The 22,026-nt window shown below is 47.0% G+C and overlaps 1 protein-coding gene across 1 annotated transcript in view; it reads right to left on the bottom strand.

Moving 5' to 3' along the window:
* Positions 1-22,026, bottom strand: part of TSPEAR (thrombospondin type laminin G domain and EAR repeats) — a 136,477-nt gene that overhangs the window by 9,213 nt on the left and 105,238 nt on the right. The window contains exons 9-10 of the mRNA XM_069225716.1: positions 15,659-15,888; positions 14,234-14,421 (exon numbers count right to left, since the gene is read on the bottom strand). Of these exons, the coding sequence (XP_069081817.1) occupies positions 14,234-14,421; positions 15,659-15,888 (418 nt within the window). The remainder of the gene's footprint in view (positions 1-14,233; positions 14,422-15,658; positions 15,889-22,026) is intronic.

Genomic DNA, 22,026 nt, shown 5'->3' with positions numbered 1-22,026 from the left:
TCTTTCGTCACTGCGCATCAGCAGGACAGGAAACCTAATATTTTGTATTTCAGAATAAATCATGCATTAGCGGAAGGAAGTGGTCCTCATTATGACTGGCCGGTAATCCTCCTGATAAATTCGACATCTGGATTTACTAATTCCTGGGATCAAATCAAATCATTAACATTTATAAAGCGCGCTACTCACCCGTGCGGGTCTCAAGGCGCTAGGGGAAAAAGGGGGGGTTAATCGCTGCTCGAACAGCCAGGTCTTTAGGAGTCTTCGGAAAGCGGAGTGGTCCTGGGTGGTCCTGAGGCTGGTGGGGAGGGAGTTCCAGGTCTTGGCCGCCAGGAAGGAGAAAGATCTCCCACCCGCCGTGGAGCGGCGGATGCGAGGGACAGCAGCGAGTGCGAGGCCAGAGGAGCGGAGGAGGTGGGTGGGGATGTAGAAGCTGAGGCGTCTGTTGAGGTATTCCGGTCCCTTGTCGTGGAGGGCTTTGTGTGCGTGGGTGAGAAGTCGGAAGGTGATCCTTTTGCTGACTGGGAGCCAATGCAGGTGTCTCAGGTGTGCGGAGATGTGGCTGCTGCGGGGTACGTCGAGGATGAGGCGGGCCGAGGCGTTTTGAATGCGTTGCAGGCGATTTTGGAGTTTGGCTGTGGTCCCGGCGTAGAGGGTGTTGCCGTAGTCCAGGCGGCTCGTGATGAGGGCGTGGGTCACGGTTTTTCTGGTGTCGGCGGGGATCCAGCGGAAGATCTTGCGGAGCATGCAGAGGGTGAGGAAGTAGGCGGAGGACACGGCGTTGACTTGCTTGGTCATGGTGAGAAGAGGGTCCAAGATGAAGCCGAGGTTGCGGGCGTGGTCTGTGGGGGTCGGTGCGGTGCCGAGGGCCGTGGGCCACCAGGAGTCGTCCCAGGCGGACGGGGTGTTGCCGAGGATGAGGACTTCCGTTTTTTCAGAGTTCAGCTTTAGGCGGCTGAGCCTCATCCAATCTGCGACGTCCTTCATACCCTCTTGTAGGTTGGTATTGGCGCTGGCGGGGTCCTTGGTGAGGGAGAGTATAAGTTGGGTGTCGTCGGCATAGGAGGTGATGATGATGTTGTGCTTGCGTACGATGTTGGCGAGGGGGCTCATGTAGACATTGAAGAGTGTCGGGCTGAGCGATGAGCCTTGAGGTACGCCGCAGATGATCTCGGTGGGTTCTGAGCGAAACGGAGGGAGGTAAACTCTTTGGGAACGGTTTGCGAGGAAGGAGGCGATCCAGTCCAGGGCCTGGCCTTGGATCCCGGTGGAGCGGAGGCGGGTGATTAGGGTGCGGTGACAGGCGGTGTCAAAGGCAGCCGAGAGGTCGAGAAGAATGAGGGCGACTGTTTCACCGTTGTCCATCAGGGTTCTGATGTCGTCTGTGACTGAGATGAGGGCGGTTTCAGTGCTGTGGTTGGTTCGGAATCCGGTTTGTGAGGGGTCGAGCAGGTTGTTGTCTTCCAGGAAGGTGGTCAGCTGTTTGACGGTCTTCTCTATTACTTTGGCTGGGAAAGGCAGAAGAGAGATGGGGCGGAAGTTTTTCATGTCGCTCGGGTCAGCCATAGGTTTCTTTAGTAGAGCGTTGACTTCGGCGTGTTTCCAGCATTCGGGGAAGGTAGCAGAAGAAAAAGAAGAGTTGATGACGGTCTGGAGGTGCGGGCGATGATGTCGTCGGCTTTGTTAAAGATGAAGTGCGGGCAGGGGTCCGAAGGGGCGCCGGAGTGGATAGAGTTCATGATGGATTTGGTTTCTTCCGTGTTGATGTCGGTCCAGTTGTTGAGGGTGATGGCCGGGGATGCGGGTTCGGTGGTGTTTGGTTGGGTCTGGTGTCCGAAGCTGTCGTGGAGGTCGCTGATCTTGCGATGGAAGAAAGTGGCGAGGGATTCGCACAAATCCTGTGAGGGCGTGACGGCGTTGGCGTTGGCGCTGGGGTTGGAGAACTCCTTGACGATGCTGAAGAGTTCTCTGCTGTTGTGGCTGTTTTTGTCCAGTCTGTCGGTGAAAAAGTTCCTTTTGGCAGCGCGGATCAGGTGGTGGTGTTCGTGGGTAGCGTTCTTTAGGGCGGTCATGTTGTCAGCGGTGTGGTCCTTGCGCCAGGCTTTCTCAAGGGCGCGACAAGTTTTCTTAGATTCTTTGAGGGTGTCAGAGAACCAGAGAGGTTTTTTGGTGTTGGTCTGTCGATGCGTGCGTTTGAGGGGAGCAAGGTTGTCTGCGCAGTTGGAGATCCAGTTTGTGAGGTTGAGGGCTGCGTCATTGGGGTTGGTGGTGAGGGTGGGTTGGTTGGCGGCGAGTGCGGAGAGGAATTGCTCTTCAGGGATCTTGTTCCACTGTCGACGAGGGATGGGTTGAGTGCGGAGGTGGTGGGTCTCGCTTCGGAATGTGAAGTGGACGCAGCTGTGGTCGGTCCAGTGTTGGGCGGAGGTGTGGCTGAAGAAGACGTGTTTGCTGGCGGAGAAGATAGGGTCGAGCGTGTGTCCGGCAATGTGGGTGGCGGTGTTCACCAGTTGTTTGAGGCCGAGGTTGGCGAGGTTGTCGAGCAGGGTGGTGGTGTTGGGGTCGTTGTTTTGTTCCAGATGGAAGTTGAGGTCGCCTAGGAGGATGTAGTCCGGTGAGGCGAGGGCGTGCGGGGAGATGAAGTCGGCGATGGCGTCGCTGAAAGGGGCGCGTGGTCCGGGAGGACGGTAGACGAGGGATCCTCTGAGGGTGGTCCTCGGGTCGGTGCGAATCTGAAAATGCAGGTGTTCAGCGGCGAGAGGGGTGTCTTCGGTGGAGGTGGTGACGCTGATGGAGTCTTTGAAGACGATGACGATACCTCCTCCTGCTTGGTTGGTGCGGTCTTTCCTGGAGATCTTGTAGCCTTCGGGGATGGCGGTGGCGATGTCTGGAGCAGAGGAGGCGTTCATCCAGGTCTCCGTGATGAAGGTGACGTCCGGTGCTGTGGAGTCCAGGAGGTCCCAGAGTTCAACGGCGTGTTTGTGGACGGAGCGAGCGTTGACTAGGATGCACTGGAGGTGGTTGATGGCGCGTGGGCTTGTGGTCGTGGTAGTTGCGTGGTGGAAGATGCGTTTGCAGGAGTTGCAGGCGAAGGGTCCATGGGTGCGTTTGGGGTGAGCTTGGAAGCAGGTGTTGAAGCGTCCTGGGTTGAGGGCGTGGAGGGTGGTGGGGTCGTAGCGGATCAGCGGGGCTTGGGAGAGCTGGGGACCAGGGGTCATGGCGCTGGGCGCGGGCCAGGCGTGGACTGGCGCCATATGAGGTAGGAGGGGGGGAGGGGTCAGCTGGGGGCGAATGGAAGCTGGGGGCGGGGGCGTGCAGGAGGTCGCGGCGGGAAAGCGCGAGGGAGGGGGGGACAGGTAGAGTGAGAAGAGCTGGGGGAGGGGGGTTTAACGGTGGAGGGGGGTGAGTGTTAGGAGGTTTAGGAGATTAGGGAGAAAGATAGGAGTAGGGTTGTGAAGATAGGGGAGAGGGGTTGTAGAGGTGGGTGAGGGTGAGAGGTAGAGTGAGAGGATAGGAAGATAGGTAATAGAGGGGGTGGCGGGAGGGGGGGAGAGATAGAAAAATAGATAGAGAAAATAGATAGATAGAGAAATCGATAGATAGAGAAATAGATAGAGAGATAGGAAGATAGGAGGAGGTGGAGAGTGAGGTAGTTAGATAGTGGGATAGAGAGATAGAGAGATAGGTAGATAGGAGGAGTGAGGGAGGTAGATAGTGAACGGGTTAGATAGGGGAGATAGAGAGGGGGATGCGAGTGAGGGAGGGGGATGAGGCAGGAGCAGGAGGGCAGGCGCGGGGAGAAGAAGACGGAGGAGGCAGAAGAGCCGAAGGCAGAAGATAGAAGACAGAAGACCGGAAGAACAGAAGAACAGAAGAACAGAAGAACAGAAGAACAGAAGAACAGAAGAACACAGAAGAACACAGAAGAACACAGAAGAACACAGAAGAACACAGAAGAACACAGAAGAAGATACAGAAAACGAAGAACAGAGGGCAGAAGACCACAGAAGAAGATGAGGAGGAAGAGAGGCGACAGGAGAGGCTGAGAAGCACACAGAACAAGAGAGAAGAAGAGAGAAGACGGGGAAAAGAAGAGTACAGAAGAAGATTACAGACGAGGAGCGAGGAGGAAGAACAGAGAAGAAGAAAAGAAGAAAAGAAGCAGGAGCAGGAGAGAGGGTGAGTAGCGCGGGGCAGAGCGAGGGGCTGGGAGGTGGGGGGTACTTACTGTGAGGTGGGTCTCAGGAACTCAGGAACCTGGAGGAGCTGGAGGAGCTGCAGCGGCAGGGGGAGCGACCTACCCTTGGGATACTTGTATCGATACCCCCAGAGTTACTGAGAATTACAAATGTGGCACCTGGCTCCTCTCACAAATTAGTAAATACTGGGGAAATCAGTAATTCCGGATCAGATTCCCTGGTAATTCTTGTTTTTTCTTGAATTTCAGCTGGAGATTTCGGCAATCAAATACTTCAGGTGAAACAAGCACAGCACTGCAAGAGCAGACCGAATAGTTCTAAAGATGCTAGTAACTGTTACCAGTCCTCACTGGAATTTAAATGGACCCCTTAATAAAGGCCAGTGTCTGAGTGAGCCTTAAATATCAGCTTCTTGTAGCCTGGTAATCATCTGATAGTAGCCTACGATGCTTCTGGCAGGTTATATAACCTCATTTCATTCTTTTCCTACTAAAACCTTGAGAGTTCACTGGAAATTTACTAGACATGGTAAATACCTCCCCCTGGAGTAAATGTATTAACCAAGTTCTGTAAATACCTCACTCTCTTCCGGTCTACTTGGAATCAGGGACCTAGTATGGTGGAAGAAACAATCACACAAAAAATAGCTTTGGCATTTCTGAGCTGAAAAAGTGGTCTTCAACCTCATGTATCATCCTTCTTTCTGACTCAGGTTGCAACACTCCTAGAAAAAAAGCCATAGGTACAAGCTGACCTTTGACCTGGTTGTGACGTTTGCTCAATCCTGATACCAAAATAGAGGTGAGACCTCTGAGCTGGGAATTAGGGTTTCGCTTCTTTTCACATCTCCCTTTCAAGAGAACAGGAACAGTGCTGTTGGATTTTTCACAGCTCTTTACACAGTGAGTAGAGCTGTGCTTTCTCGATTGCCCTTATTTCTACTGAAGGGGATTGGACTGTACTCAATTCCATATCTCCGTTATAAGTAGCGATATGAGAACTTTTAATTACACGTCTGTAGATGTAGAAAATCGAGAAATTCCAGCCTATGGTAAGTCTTCAATTTTGCTATAACTAAGGGCCTCACTATTAGACTGGTGGGCCAGTCCCTTGGGGAGGAGACAACTGCAGAACTGGCAGTCTACCCTCGGCCAATGACAATGTTTCCACTGGGCTGATTGGCGGAAACCTCCAGTTTGGGAGGTTTCTGCCAGTCAACACAGTGGAAAGAGTGAAGCGGCATTAGCCTTGGCTCCTCATGGAGCTGAGGCCAATGCCATCGCATAGAGGGCGCGTAGCAGACATTCGCTTTCCGAGGATGCTGGGCAGGGGGGCGCCTGCACTGCCCAGGACATGGCAGTGGGCAGTGCAGGGGCCCCCATGTGGGCCCCAGCACTGGCTTTCCACTAGGCTTTTCATGGCAGCTTCCCCACCAAGAAAAGGCTGTTGTAAAGGGGCCTTGTGATCAGCTTTACTCCACTCTTCCATCATGAGGGGATCATTTGAGAGGATTAGGAAGGGGATGCTTCATTCCACCCCTCACATATGAGGGAACTTGGGCATACTTTAATCCATGGCTCGTTTATGAGAGGACCGGGTAGGTGCTCACATTTCACCCCTCCTTATCCTGTGTCAGACTGACAGAGATTGGCCCCCGTTAGCAGATCAGATAGTTAAATAAGCATTTGCAATGCAATAGGTCTCACATTTTCTTGAGTTAGAACTATTGACATTGTAAATTCATAACTGGACTTTTCATACCAAGTCAAAGGAAAGAGCAAATAAAAAAGACAAAGAAAGAATGAAGGGAAGAGAAAAAATAGTGAAAGAAGGAAAGCCTGATGAAGAAAAAGAGAGGAACGAAACAAAGCTTTTACAAGTTTGAAATAAGAGGTAGCAAGAGGAAGAGGGAAATAAAAAAGGGAGAGGAGTAGAAATAAACAGTTGAAAGAAAGAGCGAAACTGTTAACGTGGATTTTAAGAGCTGGAACGAGTAAAGTGGGGGAGAAAAAAACATTGAGAGTAAACAGAGTAAAGGAAAGAACGGAGTGAGATAGGTGAAACAGACCCTCCCAAATAAAGATGGCAGCTAAGAATAGATTTAATTGGCTCCCCCAAGTCCTCAAACAGAAGTCAGAGTGTGGAACAACAGGGGAGCAGGAGGTGCAATTACACAGTTGTATGTGAACCCCAACACAGCATTATTGGGGGAGCTTCAGATTAGGATTGGGGGTATAGACAGAGCTGTGTCCCGGCCCAGTTCTGGAATAACGGAAAGACAGCGGTGAGGAATGAGAAACAGAGCACCATGTAATTCCTGGTAATGGAATAATGGGGTGCTGCAGGTTAGGGTTGAGGTGCTCTGACAGAGTTGTATGTGGCCTGCAGTACTGAAATAGTAATGGGCACACAAGGTCAGATGTGAGGTATGTTAATAGAGCTATGTGTGAAACCTAGTATTGGCGTGCCAGTGTTGAAGAGTATTAGCCTGGAGGTGACCTGGTGAAGTTGCAAGTGGAGCCCAGTATGAGAGTGGCATTGCCTCTAAACCACAGAAGCGAGGAGTCCTGAAGGGCTTGTGTATGAGCCTTAGTATTGAGAAGAAATGAGCACTGGATGTTAGAATTGATGGATTCTGGCGGAGCTGTGGTGGCTCCCTTCAACAGTGGCACTGGATGATAAGATTTGAGGTGGACTGGCTGAGCTGTTTTTAGGTCTTTTGATTCCAGTATTGGTTTGGCAGTGGGACTGAATATTAGAATTGAGCTGCTGTAATGGAAGTATATGTGAGCAGGTGCCAGTATAGGAAAAGAAGTGACCTTGCCGGGGTAAAACTGAGGTGCACTGATGGAGTGGTGCCATAGGTCCTAGAACTGGAACAGCAGAGTGTACTGACTGCAAGAACTGAGGTGCTCTGGCAGACAGCCTATGTGCAGTTCTGGCACGGGCACGGCTGAGGGCTTGGAGTGTGTGAACTGAGATGCACTGATGGAGCTAGGCCTGAGGTCCCAGTACTGGAGCAGCAGAGTGTACTGACTGCGAGAACTGAGGTGCCCTGGCAGACAGTGTGTGTGCGGTTCCTGGCACTGGCACGCTGAGGGCTTGAAGTGTGTGATCTGCAGTGCACTGATGGAGTTGCGCTCGAGGTCCCAGTACTGGAGCAGCAGAGTGTACTGACTGCAAGAACTGAGGTGCTCTGGCAGACAGCGTGTGTGGGGTTTCTGGCACTGACATGGCTGAGGACTTGGAGTGTCTGAACTGAGGTGCACTGATGGAGCTGTGCCTGAGGTCCCAGTACTGGAACAGCAAAGTGTACTTACTGCAAGAACTGGGGTGCTCTGCCAGACAGAGTGTGTGGGGTTCCAGGTACACTGATGGAGCGGCCAGTGGGATCCCAGTATGAGGCAGAAGTGGGCACTGTCTCTAAGGATTGCGGAGCCCTGGTAGAGCTGGGTGCCTAGGCTATAAGCAATAACAAGCGTTCCTCCGCCATTGCTCTCAGCTTGCAGGCAGGCACACTTGGTAAAGAAAATTCAAGCCAAGGAAGGGCGGGAGCCAGGAAACAGAGAGGGTGCAGAGAGCCCACAAAGACCAAATGTGACAAAGATAACAGTCTAATTTATAGCCTTGTTTACACCTAAGCTCAGAGGAAGACTGCTCTGCAACTGAAAAGAGAGGATTCCCCAGACAGGAGCAGGAAACAACGTTAAAAAAAAGTCCCACACAGACCAGATAAACAGGAAAAAGTGTAATTATACAGTAGTTGGTCCCTGCTCCCACAGAAGAAGGAGGGACAAAGAAGCATGACTGACCACTAGCAAGCAAGGATTTTTAAATGACACTGAAGCTAAAAAATGAAATAGTTGGAAGCCCATAGAAGTATACTTAAAAGTATACAAGAGAGCTTATTCTCGACCTAAAAAAAAGTGGCCCAGATTTGCAAATCAAGGCAGTGGGCAGTTTTGAACTTGCAAAGACATGCTGTATAGGTGTTTTGCAAGGTTTTAAGAGACTGCTTTGCATTTGTACTTGCTGCAGGTAATGCTTGTTGTAATATCAAGGATATCAACAGATAAAACCGGCCCAGCAAACCCATAAAACAGGCCCAAACAGTCAAATACCTGCACCTACACTGGCCTTTCAAAGCAGCCCTTCTGGCACTGCATGACTGCCCTTTAGGCAAGTCTTCAAACCTCCCCCCCATTCACCACCAGTCCAAGGAGGTGGCCGAAACTGACATGCTATACCTTCAAAGCTCTGTTAATCAACTTGATGCAACATACTCCTAGGAGGTGAACTATGTTCTTTTCTCAAGTCCTACTTTGTATGTTTTTGTGCTTCTCGCCATAACAGGAGCATGCATGTGCTCTGTGTCTATGACTCTAGGAGATATGTTCTGTTATGTTAACTGCAACATGCACCTTATATGCTGTCTTGCCTCTGAGTTTGTGGCGTTATGTTTGTAACCCCACACCACAAACTGGCCTGTCTCTGGGCATGTGGTGAATGCTGATAGCGGCTGCATGTCATATTGTGTGTGCACATTTCCCCCTCTGAAGGGTACAAGCTGCTGTCCTTCTGAATAACCACAAGTGGCAGATCCTCACTCAGCTGTGCACATACCTCACTTGATCCCCATTCCAACTCTATAGGGCAATCAAACCGAATCAAGTGACATTTCTGAGAGAAATGCATGCCAAGTGATGCCCAGGCAGTACCTGGCACTGTTCTGATAAAATGTATAAAGGTTATTTTCCTATGAAATGAGTGCCATGAGTTAAAGATAACCAAGTTAAATAGGAGGTAAGGAGACGGTCAAGGATACAGTCAAGGAGACGTGTTTTGTTTGACTTAAGGACAGACAACAAGATCCTCCTTCATATCATGAATAACCTCAGAATCTTGACCGCAAGATGTAGGCCACAAACTGAATTGTTGTTCAGTGCTTAAAAGAAGTTGTTATGCCTTACCAGCATGCGGCGTTAGCAGGTTTTGCCTTGGTAGTAGAGTCCCTAGATATTCACAATTTATGAATTGGAATCATGAATTACTCGCACTGCCACAAAAGATTCAGAGCCTGATTAAGAGTTTGTCGGTACTTACCTCTGCTATCCTGAGCAACCCCTGTCTGCCTAATTTAAAATTGCCTGACGGCCTAGCAGACAACTCTGTTTATTGATAGGAACTGCCACAACAGTGGTTACTGTCAATGTATGAAACGGTTGAAGGACAGTAGCATCAGACATGACAGCTTGACATCAAACTTTTCAAATGTTTTTTACTATTCCTAAAACAAACTCCCCAGGGGGGAGTTTGTCTTAAACAAAACATTAATTGCCTCACACCCAGAGACTTTTCTCCCGCAGTGTGGGGGTCAATTTATTTTTCTGTCCCTTACTGCCGGGTTTTTGGTTTTGATGGGCACCAAAAAAGTCTTTACATCAGCCACCCTGAATAGGGTCTTCCCTATGACAACCCATACTCCATCTAGCAGTCGGAAGAGTATTCCATTGATGGAGCCAACAGGGCTTCTGTCACCAGGATACTGACAATCTGCCAAACCCAAAATAGGGTGGGAAGACCGAGAGTTTGCAGAGTAGGGTACACCTGTTGTGTTTGCGATGAAACTCCAAATTAGGCCCCAATTTTGGGTGCTTACAAGATGGGCAATAAATTACCGATATGAAATTCCCAGCATAACCTGAGGGTTTCCCCTTGTAGCTCTAATGGGAGGTGTGCCTGATTGGTAAATTAGCAGGTGTTACCCAGATAACAGAAAAAGGCATTATTTACCAAGGTAAATGATTACTTATTGATCCCACTATGTAAGTAGGTATAGGACACTGGTCTAGTGTAGAATGGTAGAATTGTTCATTCCGGTTGGCTACTGAGTCACTTTTTAATAAAACTTTCTGTATGTAGTCCCTGACTTGCAGGTTCCAAAAGCAGCATGACGAGTAAGGCTCTTCATCATGTATGTATGTATGGATGTATGTATGTGGTACTTGTATAGTGCAAACCTAGCCAAAAGCCAGTGGAGCATTGTATATATTCAAAGGCAAAGATATAGTCAATAAGTGCAGGCTACCTGGGTTTTGGAAGCAGAAGCATACTGTTACTCATTGTGATGTAGTCTTCTTTAAAGGGTTTTGTCTTCAACTCTATCCTGAAATGCAGAAGGCTGGGGTGATCCTGTGAAATGGTGCTTCAGATCCAGGGTGCATAGATGGAGAAAGTCTATTTCCCTGTTTTTCTTTTTTACACTTCTTTGCTTCCAGTCTGACAATGTGCTGGCTGTGGGTGTACCAAAAGCCAAAGGAGATGTGAGCTTGTCAGCCCAATAGGCAAGTGCTGTTCATGAAGGCTTCTGTAGATGTTGTAGCTGGTTTTGAAGATGGCTCTGGCTGGCAAGAGAAGACAGTAGAGTTTAATTGGGATGGGGGTGATGTGATCATATTTCTTCAAACCATGGATGCAATTTCCTATGTGTAAATTGTCCTTAAGAAGGTGGGGCACTGTGTAGTCTGGGAGGCCATGAAGCAGGGCATTGTCACAATCCAAGAGTTTGAGAGCTTGAACATTTTTTCTGAAGTCACCATCTGAGAGAAATGGTTTCACTGACTGTGGTAGAGAGAGCTGTTACAAAGTCTTATGTGTTTTCTTGGCAATGTGTATTTGGCGTCCAGGCTGAATTCAAGTTACCTGGCATTGGGTGAAAGTTGTGATTCAAAGCCATCAAGGTTCATGTCAGTGAGCCAGGTTTGCACTAGTTGTTGCATGCTGACCTTGGCAATTAACAAGAATTCTGTCTTACTGGGTTGGTCCTCAGATATGTTGCAGACATCCAGGTCTGGATGTTTAGGCAGTGTTTGAGGCACTGGATGACTGAAGCAAGATAGACTTTCAAGGAGAGTTGTTTATCATCTGCACATAAATTATGGTGCGGTTATCAATAAGAAAAGCCCCATGGGGCTCCATATGGAGTTTGAAGATGATGGGCAACAGGATGGAACCTTGGATCTTCTGGTACCCATATTAACAAACTGGTGTTGGTTGAATTGGTAGGAGAACCAGTCAAGCACTTTGCCAGTACATCCCTCCCATTTAAAACTTCAGGATTTGGCTGATGTTGGGATAGTCAACAGTGTCAACGGTGGCTGAAACATAGGAGGCAGGGGCCATTTTCATGTGAAGGGTTTGTCTATAATGTGTAAGGTAGCTGTCTCTGAGGTACAGTATGATCTGAAGCCAGATGGACGCCATGCAAAGATGGTTGGCTTTGATGTGATCTTGGACTTGACAGTAGACTGTTTTTCACTGATCTTGTCAAAGAAGGGTAGATGAATAATAGGCCGGAGGTTGACAAGGTCATCAGGGTGTTGTATGGGTATCCAGAGTGAACACTGATGAAGGATGTGTTTGAGACAACTGTTACGTTCATAGGTCAGCACCTCACTGATGACAGGAACCTGAATTCTTCAGGTAACCGAATTTATTGAAAGTAGAAATAAAGAAATAGAGATCACGAACCAGTGTTCTGCATTCTGAACCTGGATCAGCAACTGCTGTCACCCGAGATACAGACTACACAGACAGCTCGGGGTATACAGTGTGCACAAGGACATCCAAACCATTACACAACACAAAATACCCTAATACAATTGAGAATAGAGTGTAGGATACAATTGAGGGTATAACAAAATCATCTCTGTAGAAGGTGGCTTTGAAGAAGTTGAGTATGCGGGCAGGATCTGCAAGATCATATCAGAAAAATAGTGTCTTTATTTTCTTGGCATATTTTATGGTTCAGATCACACATTCAAAATGGACATTATTTGGAGGAGAAATTAGGATGTTTGTATTTTGTCTTTCTATTTTTCCGAATTGCAGGCTGAGTTTGAAGGAACTTAAGTTGTTTTGACAGTGACAAAATAGAGGCTTCAGCCTAGATGTCTGTGTTTGCTTTTCAAAGTTGACAGTTGGGTTTGCTACCTGCATCATGCCCTGCCCTTTGACAAGAGAATAAGCAGCAGTAGCCAAGGAGAAGGCAAGTGGGACACCCAGAGCTCTGGCTCCAGGTAGCATGGCATGCTTGGAGTTCACAATAACCTATGAATGTTCCATATGGGGCCTAATTATGAGTGACTCATTAAATTGCAAACACTGCTTATGCACAGGACAGAATTTCGAGTTTGGTTGTATTTAACAAATCCAATAATTACTGGATGTGTTACGTAAACCAACATCTGTTAAATTTCAGCAGGTGAAACCTGCCAAAATGTAAAAAGGAAAACATGGTATTTACAGTATCATGCAGATTTTGGTGCGGTAAACACCATATTCTGCATGCTATTCCCCATAACCTCAGAACAGGTGTTATTTATTGCACTCAATAAATAACATACCCTGTGGCGTCATTATTTATCATGGGCGATAGATAACTCACTGGGCAGGAGTTTGGTTGGGTACTGTACATGCACAGTGATGCAGCATTTTCATTACAGTAAGTACAAAGGAAGACGTCTTGCATGGCCTCGTGAAGTGACCAACATCTGATCCTCCACTTTAGTTACAATTAACTCATTGGCTGCCTTAAGCCTACCACATTAGTTAAACAGTACAACATCCACTTGTACCCTTTGATGAAGTCCATCATTGAATGGAACATTGTATCATCCAAAAGACTGTACACCTCTTTGGTTTCGGCCAAAACCTGCATTTCTTAAATGTCTTGTTGTGACCCTGTCTTAGTGTTATTCAGTTATTGGCAGCTGTATTCCATGAGCCCAGGAGAATAATTGTTTAAAGCATACAATGCCTTCTTGTTGCTCTAAGGAGTCCTCTAATGGGTTTGAAATTTGTACTCAAACAGCCGAATGAACACACGTGTAGTTGAGCCACTGGCAAAGCACACCAAATGGCCCGCTGTTTCTGTGCCCAACACCTCCCCCTGTGACTTTTTTAAGGACCATGCAGAAGACGAGGCGGGGTATCGCATGCCCATGCCCGGGGCAATATTTCCATACAATACATGCACATCATGCAATGTTTGTTCACAAAGCACATAGTAATACTGTGCAAAAAAATGTAATCACTCATAACCACTGATATTTACAAGTTTTGAAGACACTGGAAAACAACCCCCAGAATTCACAAAAACAAAGAAATTGAATGAGTAAATTCTATTAAAATGTTAGCAACTAAGGTATAAATTGATGCTGCTGGAACAGACAGCTTATAAACACAAAGGGGAATATTTATGAGCCCCTATCTCCATTTCAATGCCACATTAGCATAATTTTTATGATGCTAATGTAATGTGGCGTTAGAATGCCAAAAACACTGTGCCATCTTTACAAAGTGGTGCAATGTATGCATTGTGCCACTTTGTAACCCTTTGCGCTACATTATGCCTGCGCCGGCATAATGTATGCAAAGGGGGTGTTCCCCCATTGGAGGGCCAAAAAAATGCCGCAAGGAAAGAGATTACCTTGTGCCATGTTTTTTTGGCACTTTTAATGTCCGCTCAGAGCAGGCGTTAAAAGGAGGCTTCCATTGGTTACAATGGCCCTATGGGTGCTTTGCAGGATTAGCGTCAGAATCTTTTAAACTAATCCTGCAAAGCGCCGGACTAGCGTAAAAAAGTCTGATGCTAGTCCCCTAACTACCACCATGGTGCGCCGTATTTTACATATGGCGCACACGTGGTGGAATTAGGAGGGCACTAAGGGGTGCAAGAAAAGTGGCACTTCACTGTGTGCAGCACCACTTTTCTTAAATATCCCCCAAAGTATTACCAAGAAAAAAAATAGCAAAAGAAATGCAGAAAGCATCTGAAAAATGCAAATGTTAAGTGTCCCTGTAAGGGTTATTTATTCCATTTAAGCCTCAGTCCCACTAACCTCTAGTTTGAATGAGAGAGGTGGTAGATGCAAGCGGAAGAGGAGTTACCTCTGATGCATGAATGCAGGCCAAACGCCACCATGATGGCAAGCTTGCATGCGTCTTCAGAGCGGGGTCTGAGAAGCAGTGGTTACCTGAAGGTGAGAATGTCTTGGAACTTGACAAACATCTGCGCCGTGATGTTGAGCTCATAAATGGCTGAGTTGATGGCATAAGAGTTGTTCTGCACCAGGGTACCACTGTCGTAGCTGTGACTATTGGCCACCGCCAAGAAGATCCGGTCATGGATGCGGAACACCTCCCAGTCTGCAGCGCCAAAGGTCTAGGGAAAAAGTGATAATAAACATTGATCTCAGCATACTGTCATCAGCAAGGAATAGTCTGTTTCCAAACTGTGCAGACTGCTGAACATTGGACCAGTTGGCTTTCGAACAAATGCATCAGTGTAGTCCTTGATCACTACAGATGAAAATGTAATAGCTGCAGCAGTCACATTAAATTACATGTAAATTCTCTGAGAATATACATGGCTAAGCGAGTTAAGAGTTTACTGCTGATATCTAGTGTGTCTGCAGGTCACAAGTTTGAATCCTGGTTGCTGACAGCCCCCCATCCTTCTTAAGGCCATAAATGTAATATCATTAAAACTGGTAATGGTAATAGAAACACCTGATGTTAAACAGCTATTAGAACATTGGAATGTTGTGAGCTCCCTTGGAGACATTGGAGTGCTCTGCGCTTTTAATAGTGGGTAAAAGCCCGGGTGTCAACATTCCAATGTACTTTGTTCACAGCAACAGCTGTAAACAAAGGGGTCACAGAGCCCAAATCTCCTCGGGCTCCATGAGGACTTTGTTTTATTTATTAGAACAATCTTCCCTCTAGTGGCAGAATGTTCTAATAGCCTTATAGCCCTTCAAAGTTGGGCTATACCAGCAATTAAAGTCCAGCTCCCTTGTTTAAGGCCCTCGGCTCTGGCCTTTAACACTGGAGCGAGCCTTTAATGGCTGGTATAGCCCACTACGGCGGGCTCTGAGGCTATATTCACAGTGCAAAAACTGTGGTATTACAGACTTTATGAAAAGGCTATTACTATTGTTGCCAATATTATTATGTTGTTGTTATAGATTGTATTGTATAGTATTTAATACCACAATCTTGCAGGTTGGTCTCTCTGTTCATACCAAGCGTTTCCACTACTCATATCAACCTGTAATGACTAAGGTCGTTAGGACTTGGCAGGGTTCTAACGATGGTCTCCATTTCAAACACAGATTTTAGAAACAACCAAAATAATCCAATAAATTGTGAGCACTAGCTGGATAATAGAATTTATGAGGGTGACCTCAACCACCGGTGTAACTGTTTTGTACTTCACTTCAACCATCTCCCATGCTTTTTTAAAACTTTTATTGTCTAGCTTCCTTTTCCATAAATGACTTAGTTTTACAAGATGTGTGTTTTAAATAGTATGAATGCCTTGTTTGTAATATACTTATTAAGCTGCTCCTTTTGACAAATATGCTACTTCTCTAGGAATTCTAGCAGGGATTCCTTACCATAATTGACTGGAAGAGCCTGAACATTCCACCGAGCCAGATGTAGAGGTGGGAGTCAATCCGTGTAGAGGTGCCATTGAACGTGTTTGCCACTACCAAAAAGGAATATGGTCCAACCGTAAAATACTCCCAGTCATAAGCGCCAGAGGTGGGAATCGTCTGGTTGACCTCGAACATCTGTGTCTTGGGGTTCCATTTGTACACAACACTGTTAATGTTGTGATTGTCTCCTAAAAAACACAAGTAATGCAAAAATTGGAAGCAGAAGACAGGACAGCCCCCGAGGAACAACAGTGCAAACAAGTTGGAGGCTTAAGACTCTTTAACCTTGCAATTTCATCCGATATGGAAGCAAAAGGACCAGCCATTGTGTGCAAGGGCAAGCTTCAGGAAGGACTGCAAAAAGAGTATTTGTTTTTTAATCTTGTTCATTTATTCCAGTAAAACTTTAGGGCAATTCCCTCTATGAGGTCTGGCCAGGCAGTCTGTGAGATCCATTTGACTGACTTTACAAAAAGTAACCGGGAAGCTGCTGGTAGAAGAAGAACATTGGAAAATGTATTATCTGAGCTGAAAGCTTTAACCTACAGCATTGTGAACTTCAACACACTCATAAAGCAACTAGTCTTGTGCAGGGAGCTCCGCTCTGCTGGCGGGCTAATAGAGTTTTTGGAACTCTGTGCTCCTCTTGGAGCGTCGAGTTATCCAAAAAACTCAGCTAGCCCTGCCAGGGGAGTGGAGCTCACCAGGTGCATGCTGCAGCCCAGTGTGGACCGCACAGCGCAAGCGCAGACAGTCTGCACTTGCATTGTGAAGCCCATAACTGGGCTGCAGCGCGCACCGGAGCAGAGGAGGGAGGCAGCTGCTGTAATGGAGGACTCGTCGTCACTGTCGGATGACGAGGACTCGTCCTTGCCATTGGACAACGAGGAGAGGAGGTCCCCCGGGAAGACACACGTAAGTCCTTGTCTCTTTGGTTGTCGTTGATTGTGCACACTTGTGCAAACAAAGACTGAAACGGCAGCTGAATTCAGGTCAGGGCCGTACGCAGCAAAAGAAAGCTGCTGTTTCAGGCCTCTTGTGCATCGGCCTGTCCCGTGTGCACTACATACGGGGCAGACCAGTGCACAAGAGGCCGTAAGCAGCAGCTTTCACTGCCCACGGCCCTTCTGAATGTGCCCATCTCGGAAGCGCTATGCAGGGTCGGGTCTGGCTGACCAGACGCCACCCTTCTTAGCGCTTCTGAGAGGGGCACATTCAGGAGGACTCCGTGGGCCACAGAACTCCGGCTTCACAGAATTCCACTGAGACCTAAAAGCAACTCAACATAATACTATTGGAATTTAAAGAAATATTTAATTTATAATTATGTTTACTAAAGTACTTCACTATACGCTACAAAGTTACAGTTAGATAACACATTTGTTTTAAATGTTATTTGGAATTTCCCAATGGATTATAAAATTCTCACAGAACCCCCAGTGACTTGAAAAATGGAAAATAGAGCAAGGAAAATGTTACTTACCCTATAAGCATCTGTTTGTGGCATGCGCTGCTGTAGGTACAGAGAGACATCCCTTGCGTCACAAGGTATACTGACTCCTCCTACAAGTCAGTGATCGAGGTAAGGAAGCACAGGGGTACCACTCCCTCATAGAAGAGCAGCTACCACAGCAAGGCATTTGCTAATGACTCTGGTGTCCGTAGTGACCCTGAAGGGCAGTACTTTGAACAAGAAATGCTGTCCACTTACCACAAACCTAAGAGACCGGCCTTAATCAGGATGGATTGAGATGTGGAAATAGGCATCCCTTGGGTCAAAAGCTATCATGAAGTTGCCTTATTGCAGCAGAGGAATGATGTGCTGGAGTGTGACCATGTGGAAGTGCTCCAAAAGAATGTACTTGCTGATATTCCTGATGTCGAGGATGGGACTGAGGTACCAGTCTTTCATGGGAATGGGAAAGTACAGGGAACACACCCCTTTGACAAGCTGTTGTAGGGGCACAGGCACTATGGCGCCCTTGAGTATGAGTGCCTATACTTCCTTGTATAAGAGGTGTGGGTGCTCTGGAGAGACAGAAACTTTGTGGAGGGTGAAGCTTGGTGGTTGGGCTGTGAGTTTCAGGCAGTAACTGTGTTCTACAATGAACAGGACACATTGATCTGAGGTAATATTTTGCCATCATTAGAGGAACTCCTGCACTCCTCCCCTTGCAGGCATTGTGGGGTCGGGGGGAAAGGAGAGGGAGTCACTGTTTAGGAGGAGCGGCTCTCTTAGCCTCACCAGCTCTGCCCCTGCATTTTGAGTTGTTACCTCTACAGACACCCCAGGAGGGCTACTGATATTGCTGCTGCCTCTGATAAGAGGTGTGTAAATGTCCAGAGAGGTGGCATGGGAACTGTCACAAAACGGGGTTATACGAAAAGGACCTAAAGGCAAACAGGGACCCTTTAGCAGTGTCCCTGACTTTTTTAAATTTCACCAGCACCTGGTCAACTAAAAAGGTGTTCCCCATCAGATGCTGCTAGACTTCCAGCTCGAAACCCGAGACATGGTGCCACGTGTGGCACTGAATGAGAACACTAGTGTTGATTCCTGTTGCGGCAATGTTAGCAGCATCTAGGGCACACCTAATGAGGGTATTAGGGATAGTCTTGCCCTAGGAAACTAGTTCTTGCATCACTGCCTATACTGGCCTGGGAGGTGTTGGATCAGGTCCCCTATCTCATCCCATTGGTCCCTGTCATAGCTGGAGAGTAAGCCCACCAAGTAGGCAATGCCCCAGTGGTTGGCTGACTGTGAAGCCATGTTTTTATCCACAGCATCAATCTTCTTACTCTCCTTATCTGGTGGCAGGGTGTCACCAGTACCCTGAACATTGGTTCACTTTTGTGCAGTGTGCACTACCAGAGAGTCCCATGGGAGGTGGGCCCATATGTAAGTGGGTCTGAGGGAAAGGGTTTATTCCTTTTATCTACCTTCGGAGTGGCCACTCTGGCCTTCACTGGGTCTTTCATGATCTCTGGAGTGGAATTGTATTGTGTGTAGGTCAACCTTTTGAAAGGTGGCTGCCCTGTGCATATCCTCATGATAAGAAGTGGTGCTATCAGAAGGAGATGACTTTGTGGGGTCAGGGTCAGGGTCATTGTCCCCTGAGAGGACAACGTTATAGTCATCACATGGATCATCCTTGGGCTCAGGGTTGTATGGAGCTTTATAAGTGTCCAAAGGATATGAAGGGCTATCCCCCCATAAAATAAATGTGGAGAGCCTTTTGGTGAAAGTGGCGGAGGTGATCTATGTGGTTGTGGTAGTGGTAGAGGGGGTGGTGGAGGAGGAGGTGATGCTGAAGGAGGAGGGGGAGGGTGTGGATGAGGAGGTGTAGGCAGAGAAGGAGGAGGGAGATGAGAAGGTAAAGGACTGGTGCCCCTGTCCTGATGTTTCTTCAGTTTTGAAGGTGGTGATGGCTCCAAGGTGAGTTGTTCTTCAAAGGTGAGCTTTCTCTTTTTCAGGAAGAAGGAGCTGCACCTTTGGTAGGTGTTTTGCTGAAATTCTGCATGTCTGCTGGTGAATAAACAGTCTTTTCTGCCAGGCATCTAACCTCCTGGAGTGACTGCACAATAGGATGCACATGCTCCTCAGAGTCAGCAGAGAAAGGAGTTTTCGATAGTTGAGTTGATGTCGAGGGAGTTTTCGGTATCAATGGTGGTCTCGGAACTGAGTGGTGTTTCTGCTCTGAAGAGGCCTTTGGCACCGAAATCAAGGGCCTTGTAGGGGTCGAGGGAACTGCTAGTGCTGAGGAACGCCAGAGGTTGTGTGGCTCTTTCAGTGCCAGGAGTGAAGTTTGTGTCAGCCCGGAGCCGTAGGTCTGTGCCAGCCATGGCTGGAAGGCAGTGGCAACCCAAAGGCTTTTACAGAGGTTGTGGGCTCTATGCTTGACCCCCAGAACGGGCAGTGTTCAGCCTCTAAATGAGGTCCGTGGTAGCAGGTTGGAGAACCGTACTAGCAAATTCTGTTTTATGGAGTTGTGCTGCCTTGGACTGGTCATCGATCCCTAAGCCCAAAGGGGAACCCGGTTCCAGTATGAAGCGAAGTGGCAGGTCATCTGAAAGACCAGCCAGCAGCTCCTCTTAGACATCCTTGCTGAAGAAATCAGTATTGTCATTGTCCTGCAGATGAGTCATCGTGTGGAGCCAGTTGCTGATCACAAGGTACCTGGGGGTCTTCTCGGACTGGAAGGAGAGGCAGGTGGAACTGAAGGTCTTGTCATGCTCCAGGGATATACAGAGGTTGCAGACCTGGTGGTGGTCTGTCAACAGGTGCTTTGCTTGACACAGTAGACAGTACTGAAAGGGAGTTCTTTATATGATGATGTCTGTATTTTTGAGGACAGAGTCCAATGAGAAGGCCCCAGGAGAGCCGAGTGCCTAAGATGGGGCATCAAGGAGACACCAGTTGCAGAAATTACAGGCTCACAACAGAGGTGAACTGAAAGCAAAGAAAGAGATTGTTTCTTGCCAATGGGAGTGGAAGAACCCAAAGCCTCCAACGACGATCACTACATGGCATCAACTTGGAGCTTCAGCTATGTAGGTCCAAACCCGGCAGAGGAATAAAACAATCCACCAAACAAGCTAATGTCCATGAGTATTGCCAACTGCAGAAGGAGTCACGGTACCTTGTGACTCAAAAGACTTCTTCGAAGAAAAACAAGTTGTGCACATCCGATCCCAACACCAGATGGGAGGAGTATGCAGACCATGTGTATCTACAGCTACACATGTCGTCAACATAGGCCTGATTCACAAAGGTTACTTACACTTCTGTGTAAGTTTACAATGTTTGGTATTCACAAAGGGATTCATGAACAGTACCTTTACAAGTGCGAAGTCTCCTCACAAAAAAGATAGGACTGCCCTACACATAAATCCGTTTGTGAATACCAAACAAGTGTTAGTTTACTTTTATGAATTAGGCCCATACTGTTTTAATATGCCAATGACTAGATGTTAGATTGAGACCTAGCATTTTACACTCTCAGCAATGATGATTGTAGCTTTAGATCCCACGTCCTGGTCCAAAAAGTGTCCATGGTCAAATCATCTACCTATCTTTCTCAAAGTGTTCCACCTTCATAGAAATGCATAAAAAGTTTACTGCAGCACTGGAATGTGTGGCCGATGTCTAATGACTACACGTTTAAATTTGATGCAGCACAACCTGTATGACTTGCCTACAAACATCACAAATGCAATATATACCCATGTATACCATCCAAAATCAGTGCACATCAATTCTCTCGAGTTATCTCTTTCTCGTCACAGCCATTAATGCTTCAAGGTGAGTCTTCACATATCCAATCCATTATTATTTAACCAATGAAAATGTTTATTCATATGCCCTCCCAATGGGAGACCCTGTGAAAGACCACCAAACCCAAAGACATTCTAATTAAGAAGTTGTGTTCATCAGGCCAAAAGAGTGATCCACCTAGAGAAACAGGGGTGTAATAGTTGTAAAAAGAAAAGGAGACAGGGAGCAATGACATTTCTAATAAATAATCAAACCACTATTGCCTCGTGTCTCACCTCATTACAGTCCTTACAGTTTCTAAATAAGCTCTCACTGAAGCTCACTTCGGTGGACATCATTACTCGAATCATTTTGCACCAGGAAGCAAAAAGATTTGCAACTCCATTACTAGGGTCTATGAGAGGTAGACAATATTAATCACACCCAATCAGAGTTTATAAGGGGTATCACCCATCATAAGTTTAACTCTCCTAATGGGGCATAACATATCGATGGCAGCATTTTGCACACTAAACCTGCATGCCCCAGTATTTAACAAGGCTTTGCTCCCTATTACATTTTGGCAGGTATGATCGAATTTATTGGGGGAAATCTGAAAGTGCAGGGCCTGATTCGCACACTTTTGAGTAAGTTTACACTTTTGAGTACATTTACTCACAAACAGCACTTATGTAGTAACTTACACCTTTGAAGTAACTTAATTGTTTGAAGTAAGTTCAGCACTAAACATGGCCAAGCACTGGTACTGCAATAGTCTCATATAGAAAATGGAGGTAGGGAGTTACTACAAAAGTGTAAGTTACTACGAAAGTGTAAGTTACAACAAAAGTGCAGTTTTTGAATAGCACTTTCTAGTAAGTTTTGTAGTACTACTGTAGTACTAGAAAACACACTACAAAGTGTAGTCTGTAAATCAGGCCGGCAGTCTTTATCACCCTCAGTAATGAGCAAGCGTCCTAAAAAACACATGTATTTGTGTTCTCTGTGAAAGCAGGTGTGCGCACATAGTTCTAGAATTACAGAAATGCATACTCAAGGCCTTGAAACCATT

Source organism: Pleurodeles waltl, chromosome 3_1, assembly GCF_031143425.1.
Source record: "Pleurodeles waltl isolate 20211129_DDA chromosome 3_1, aPleWal1.hap1.20221129, whole genome shotgun sequence".
Taxonomy (NCBI): domain Eukaryota; kingdom Metazoa; phylum Chordata; class Amphibia; order Caudata; family Salamandridae; genus Pleurodeles; species Pleurodeles waltl.
This window is presented reverse-complemented; position numbering and strand designations above follow the sequence as displayed.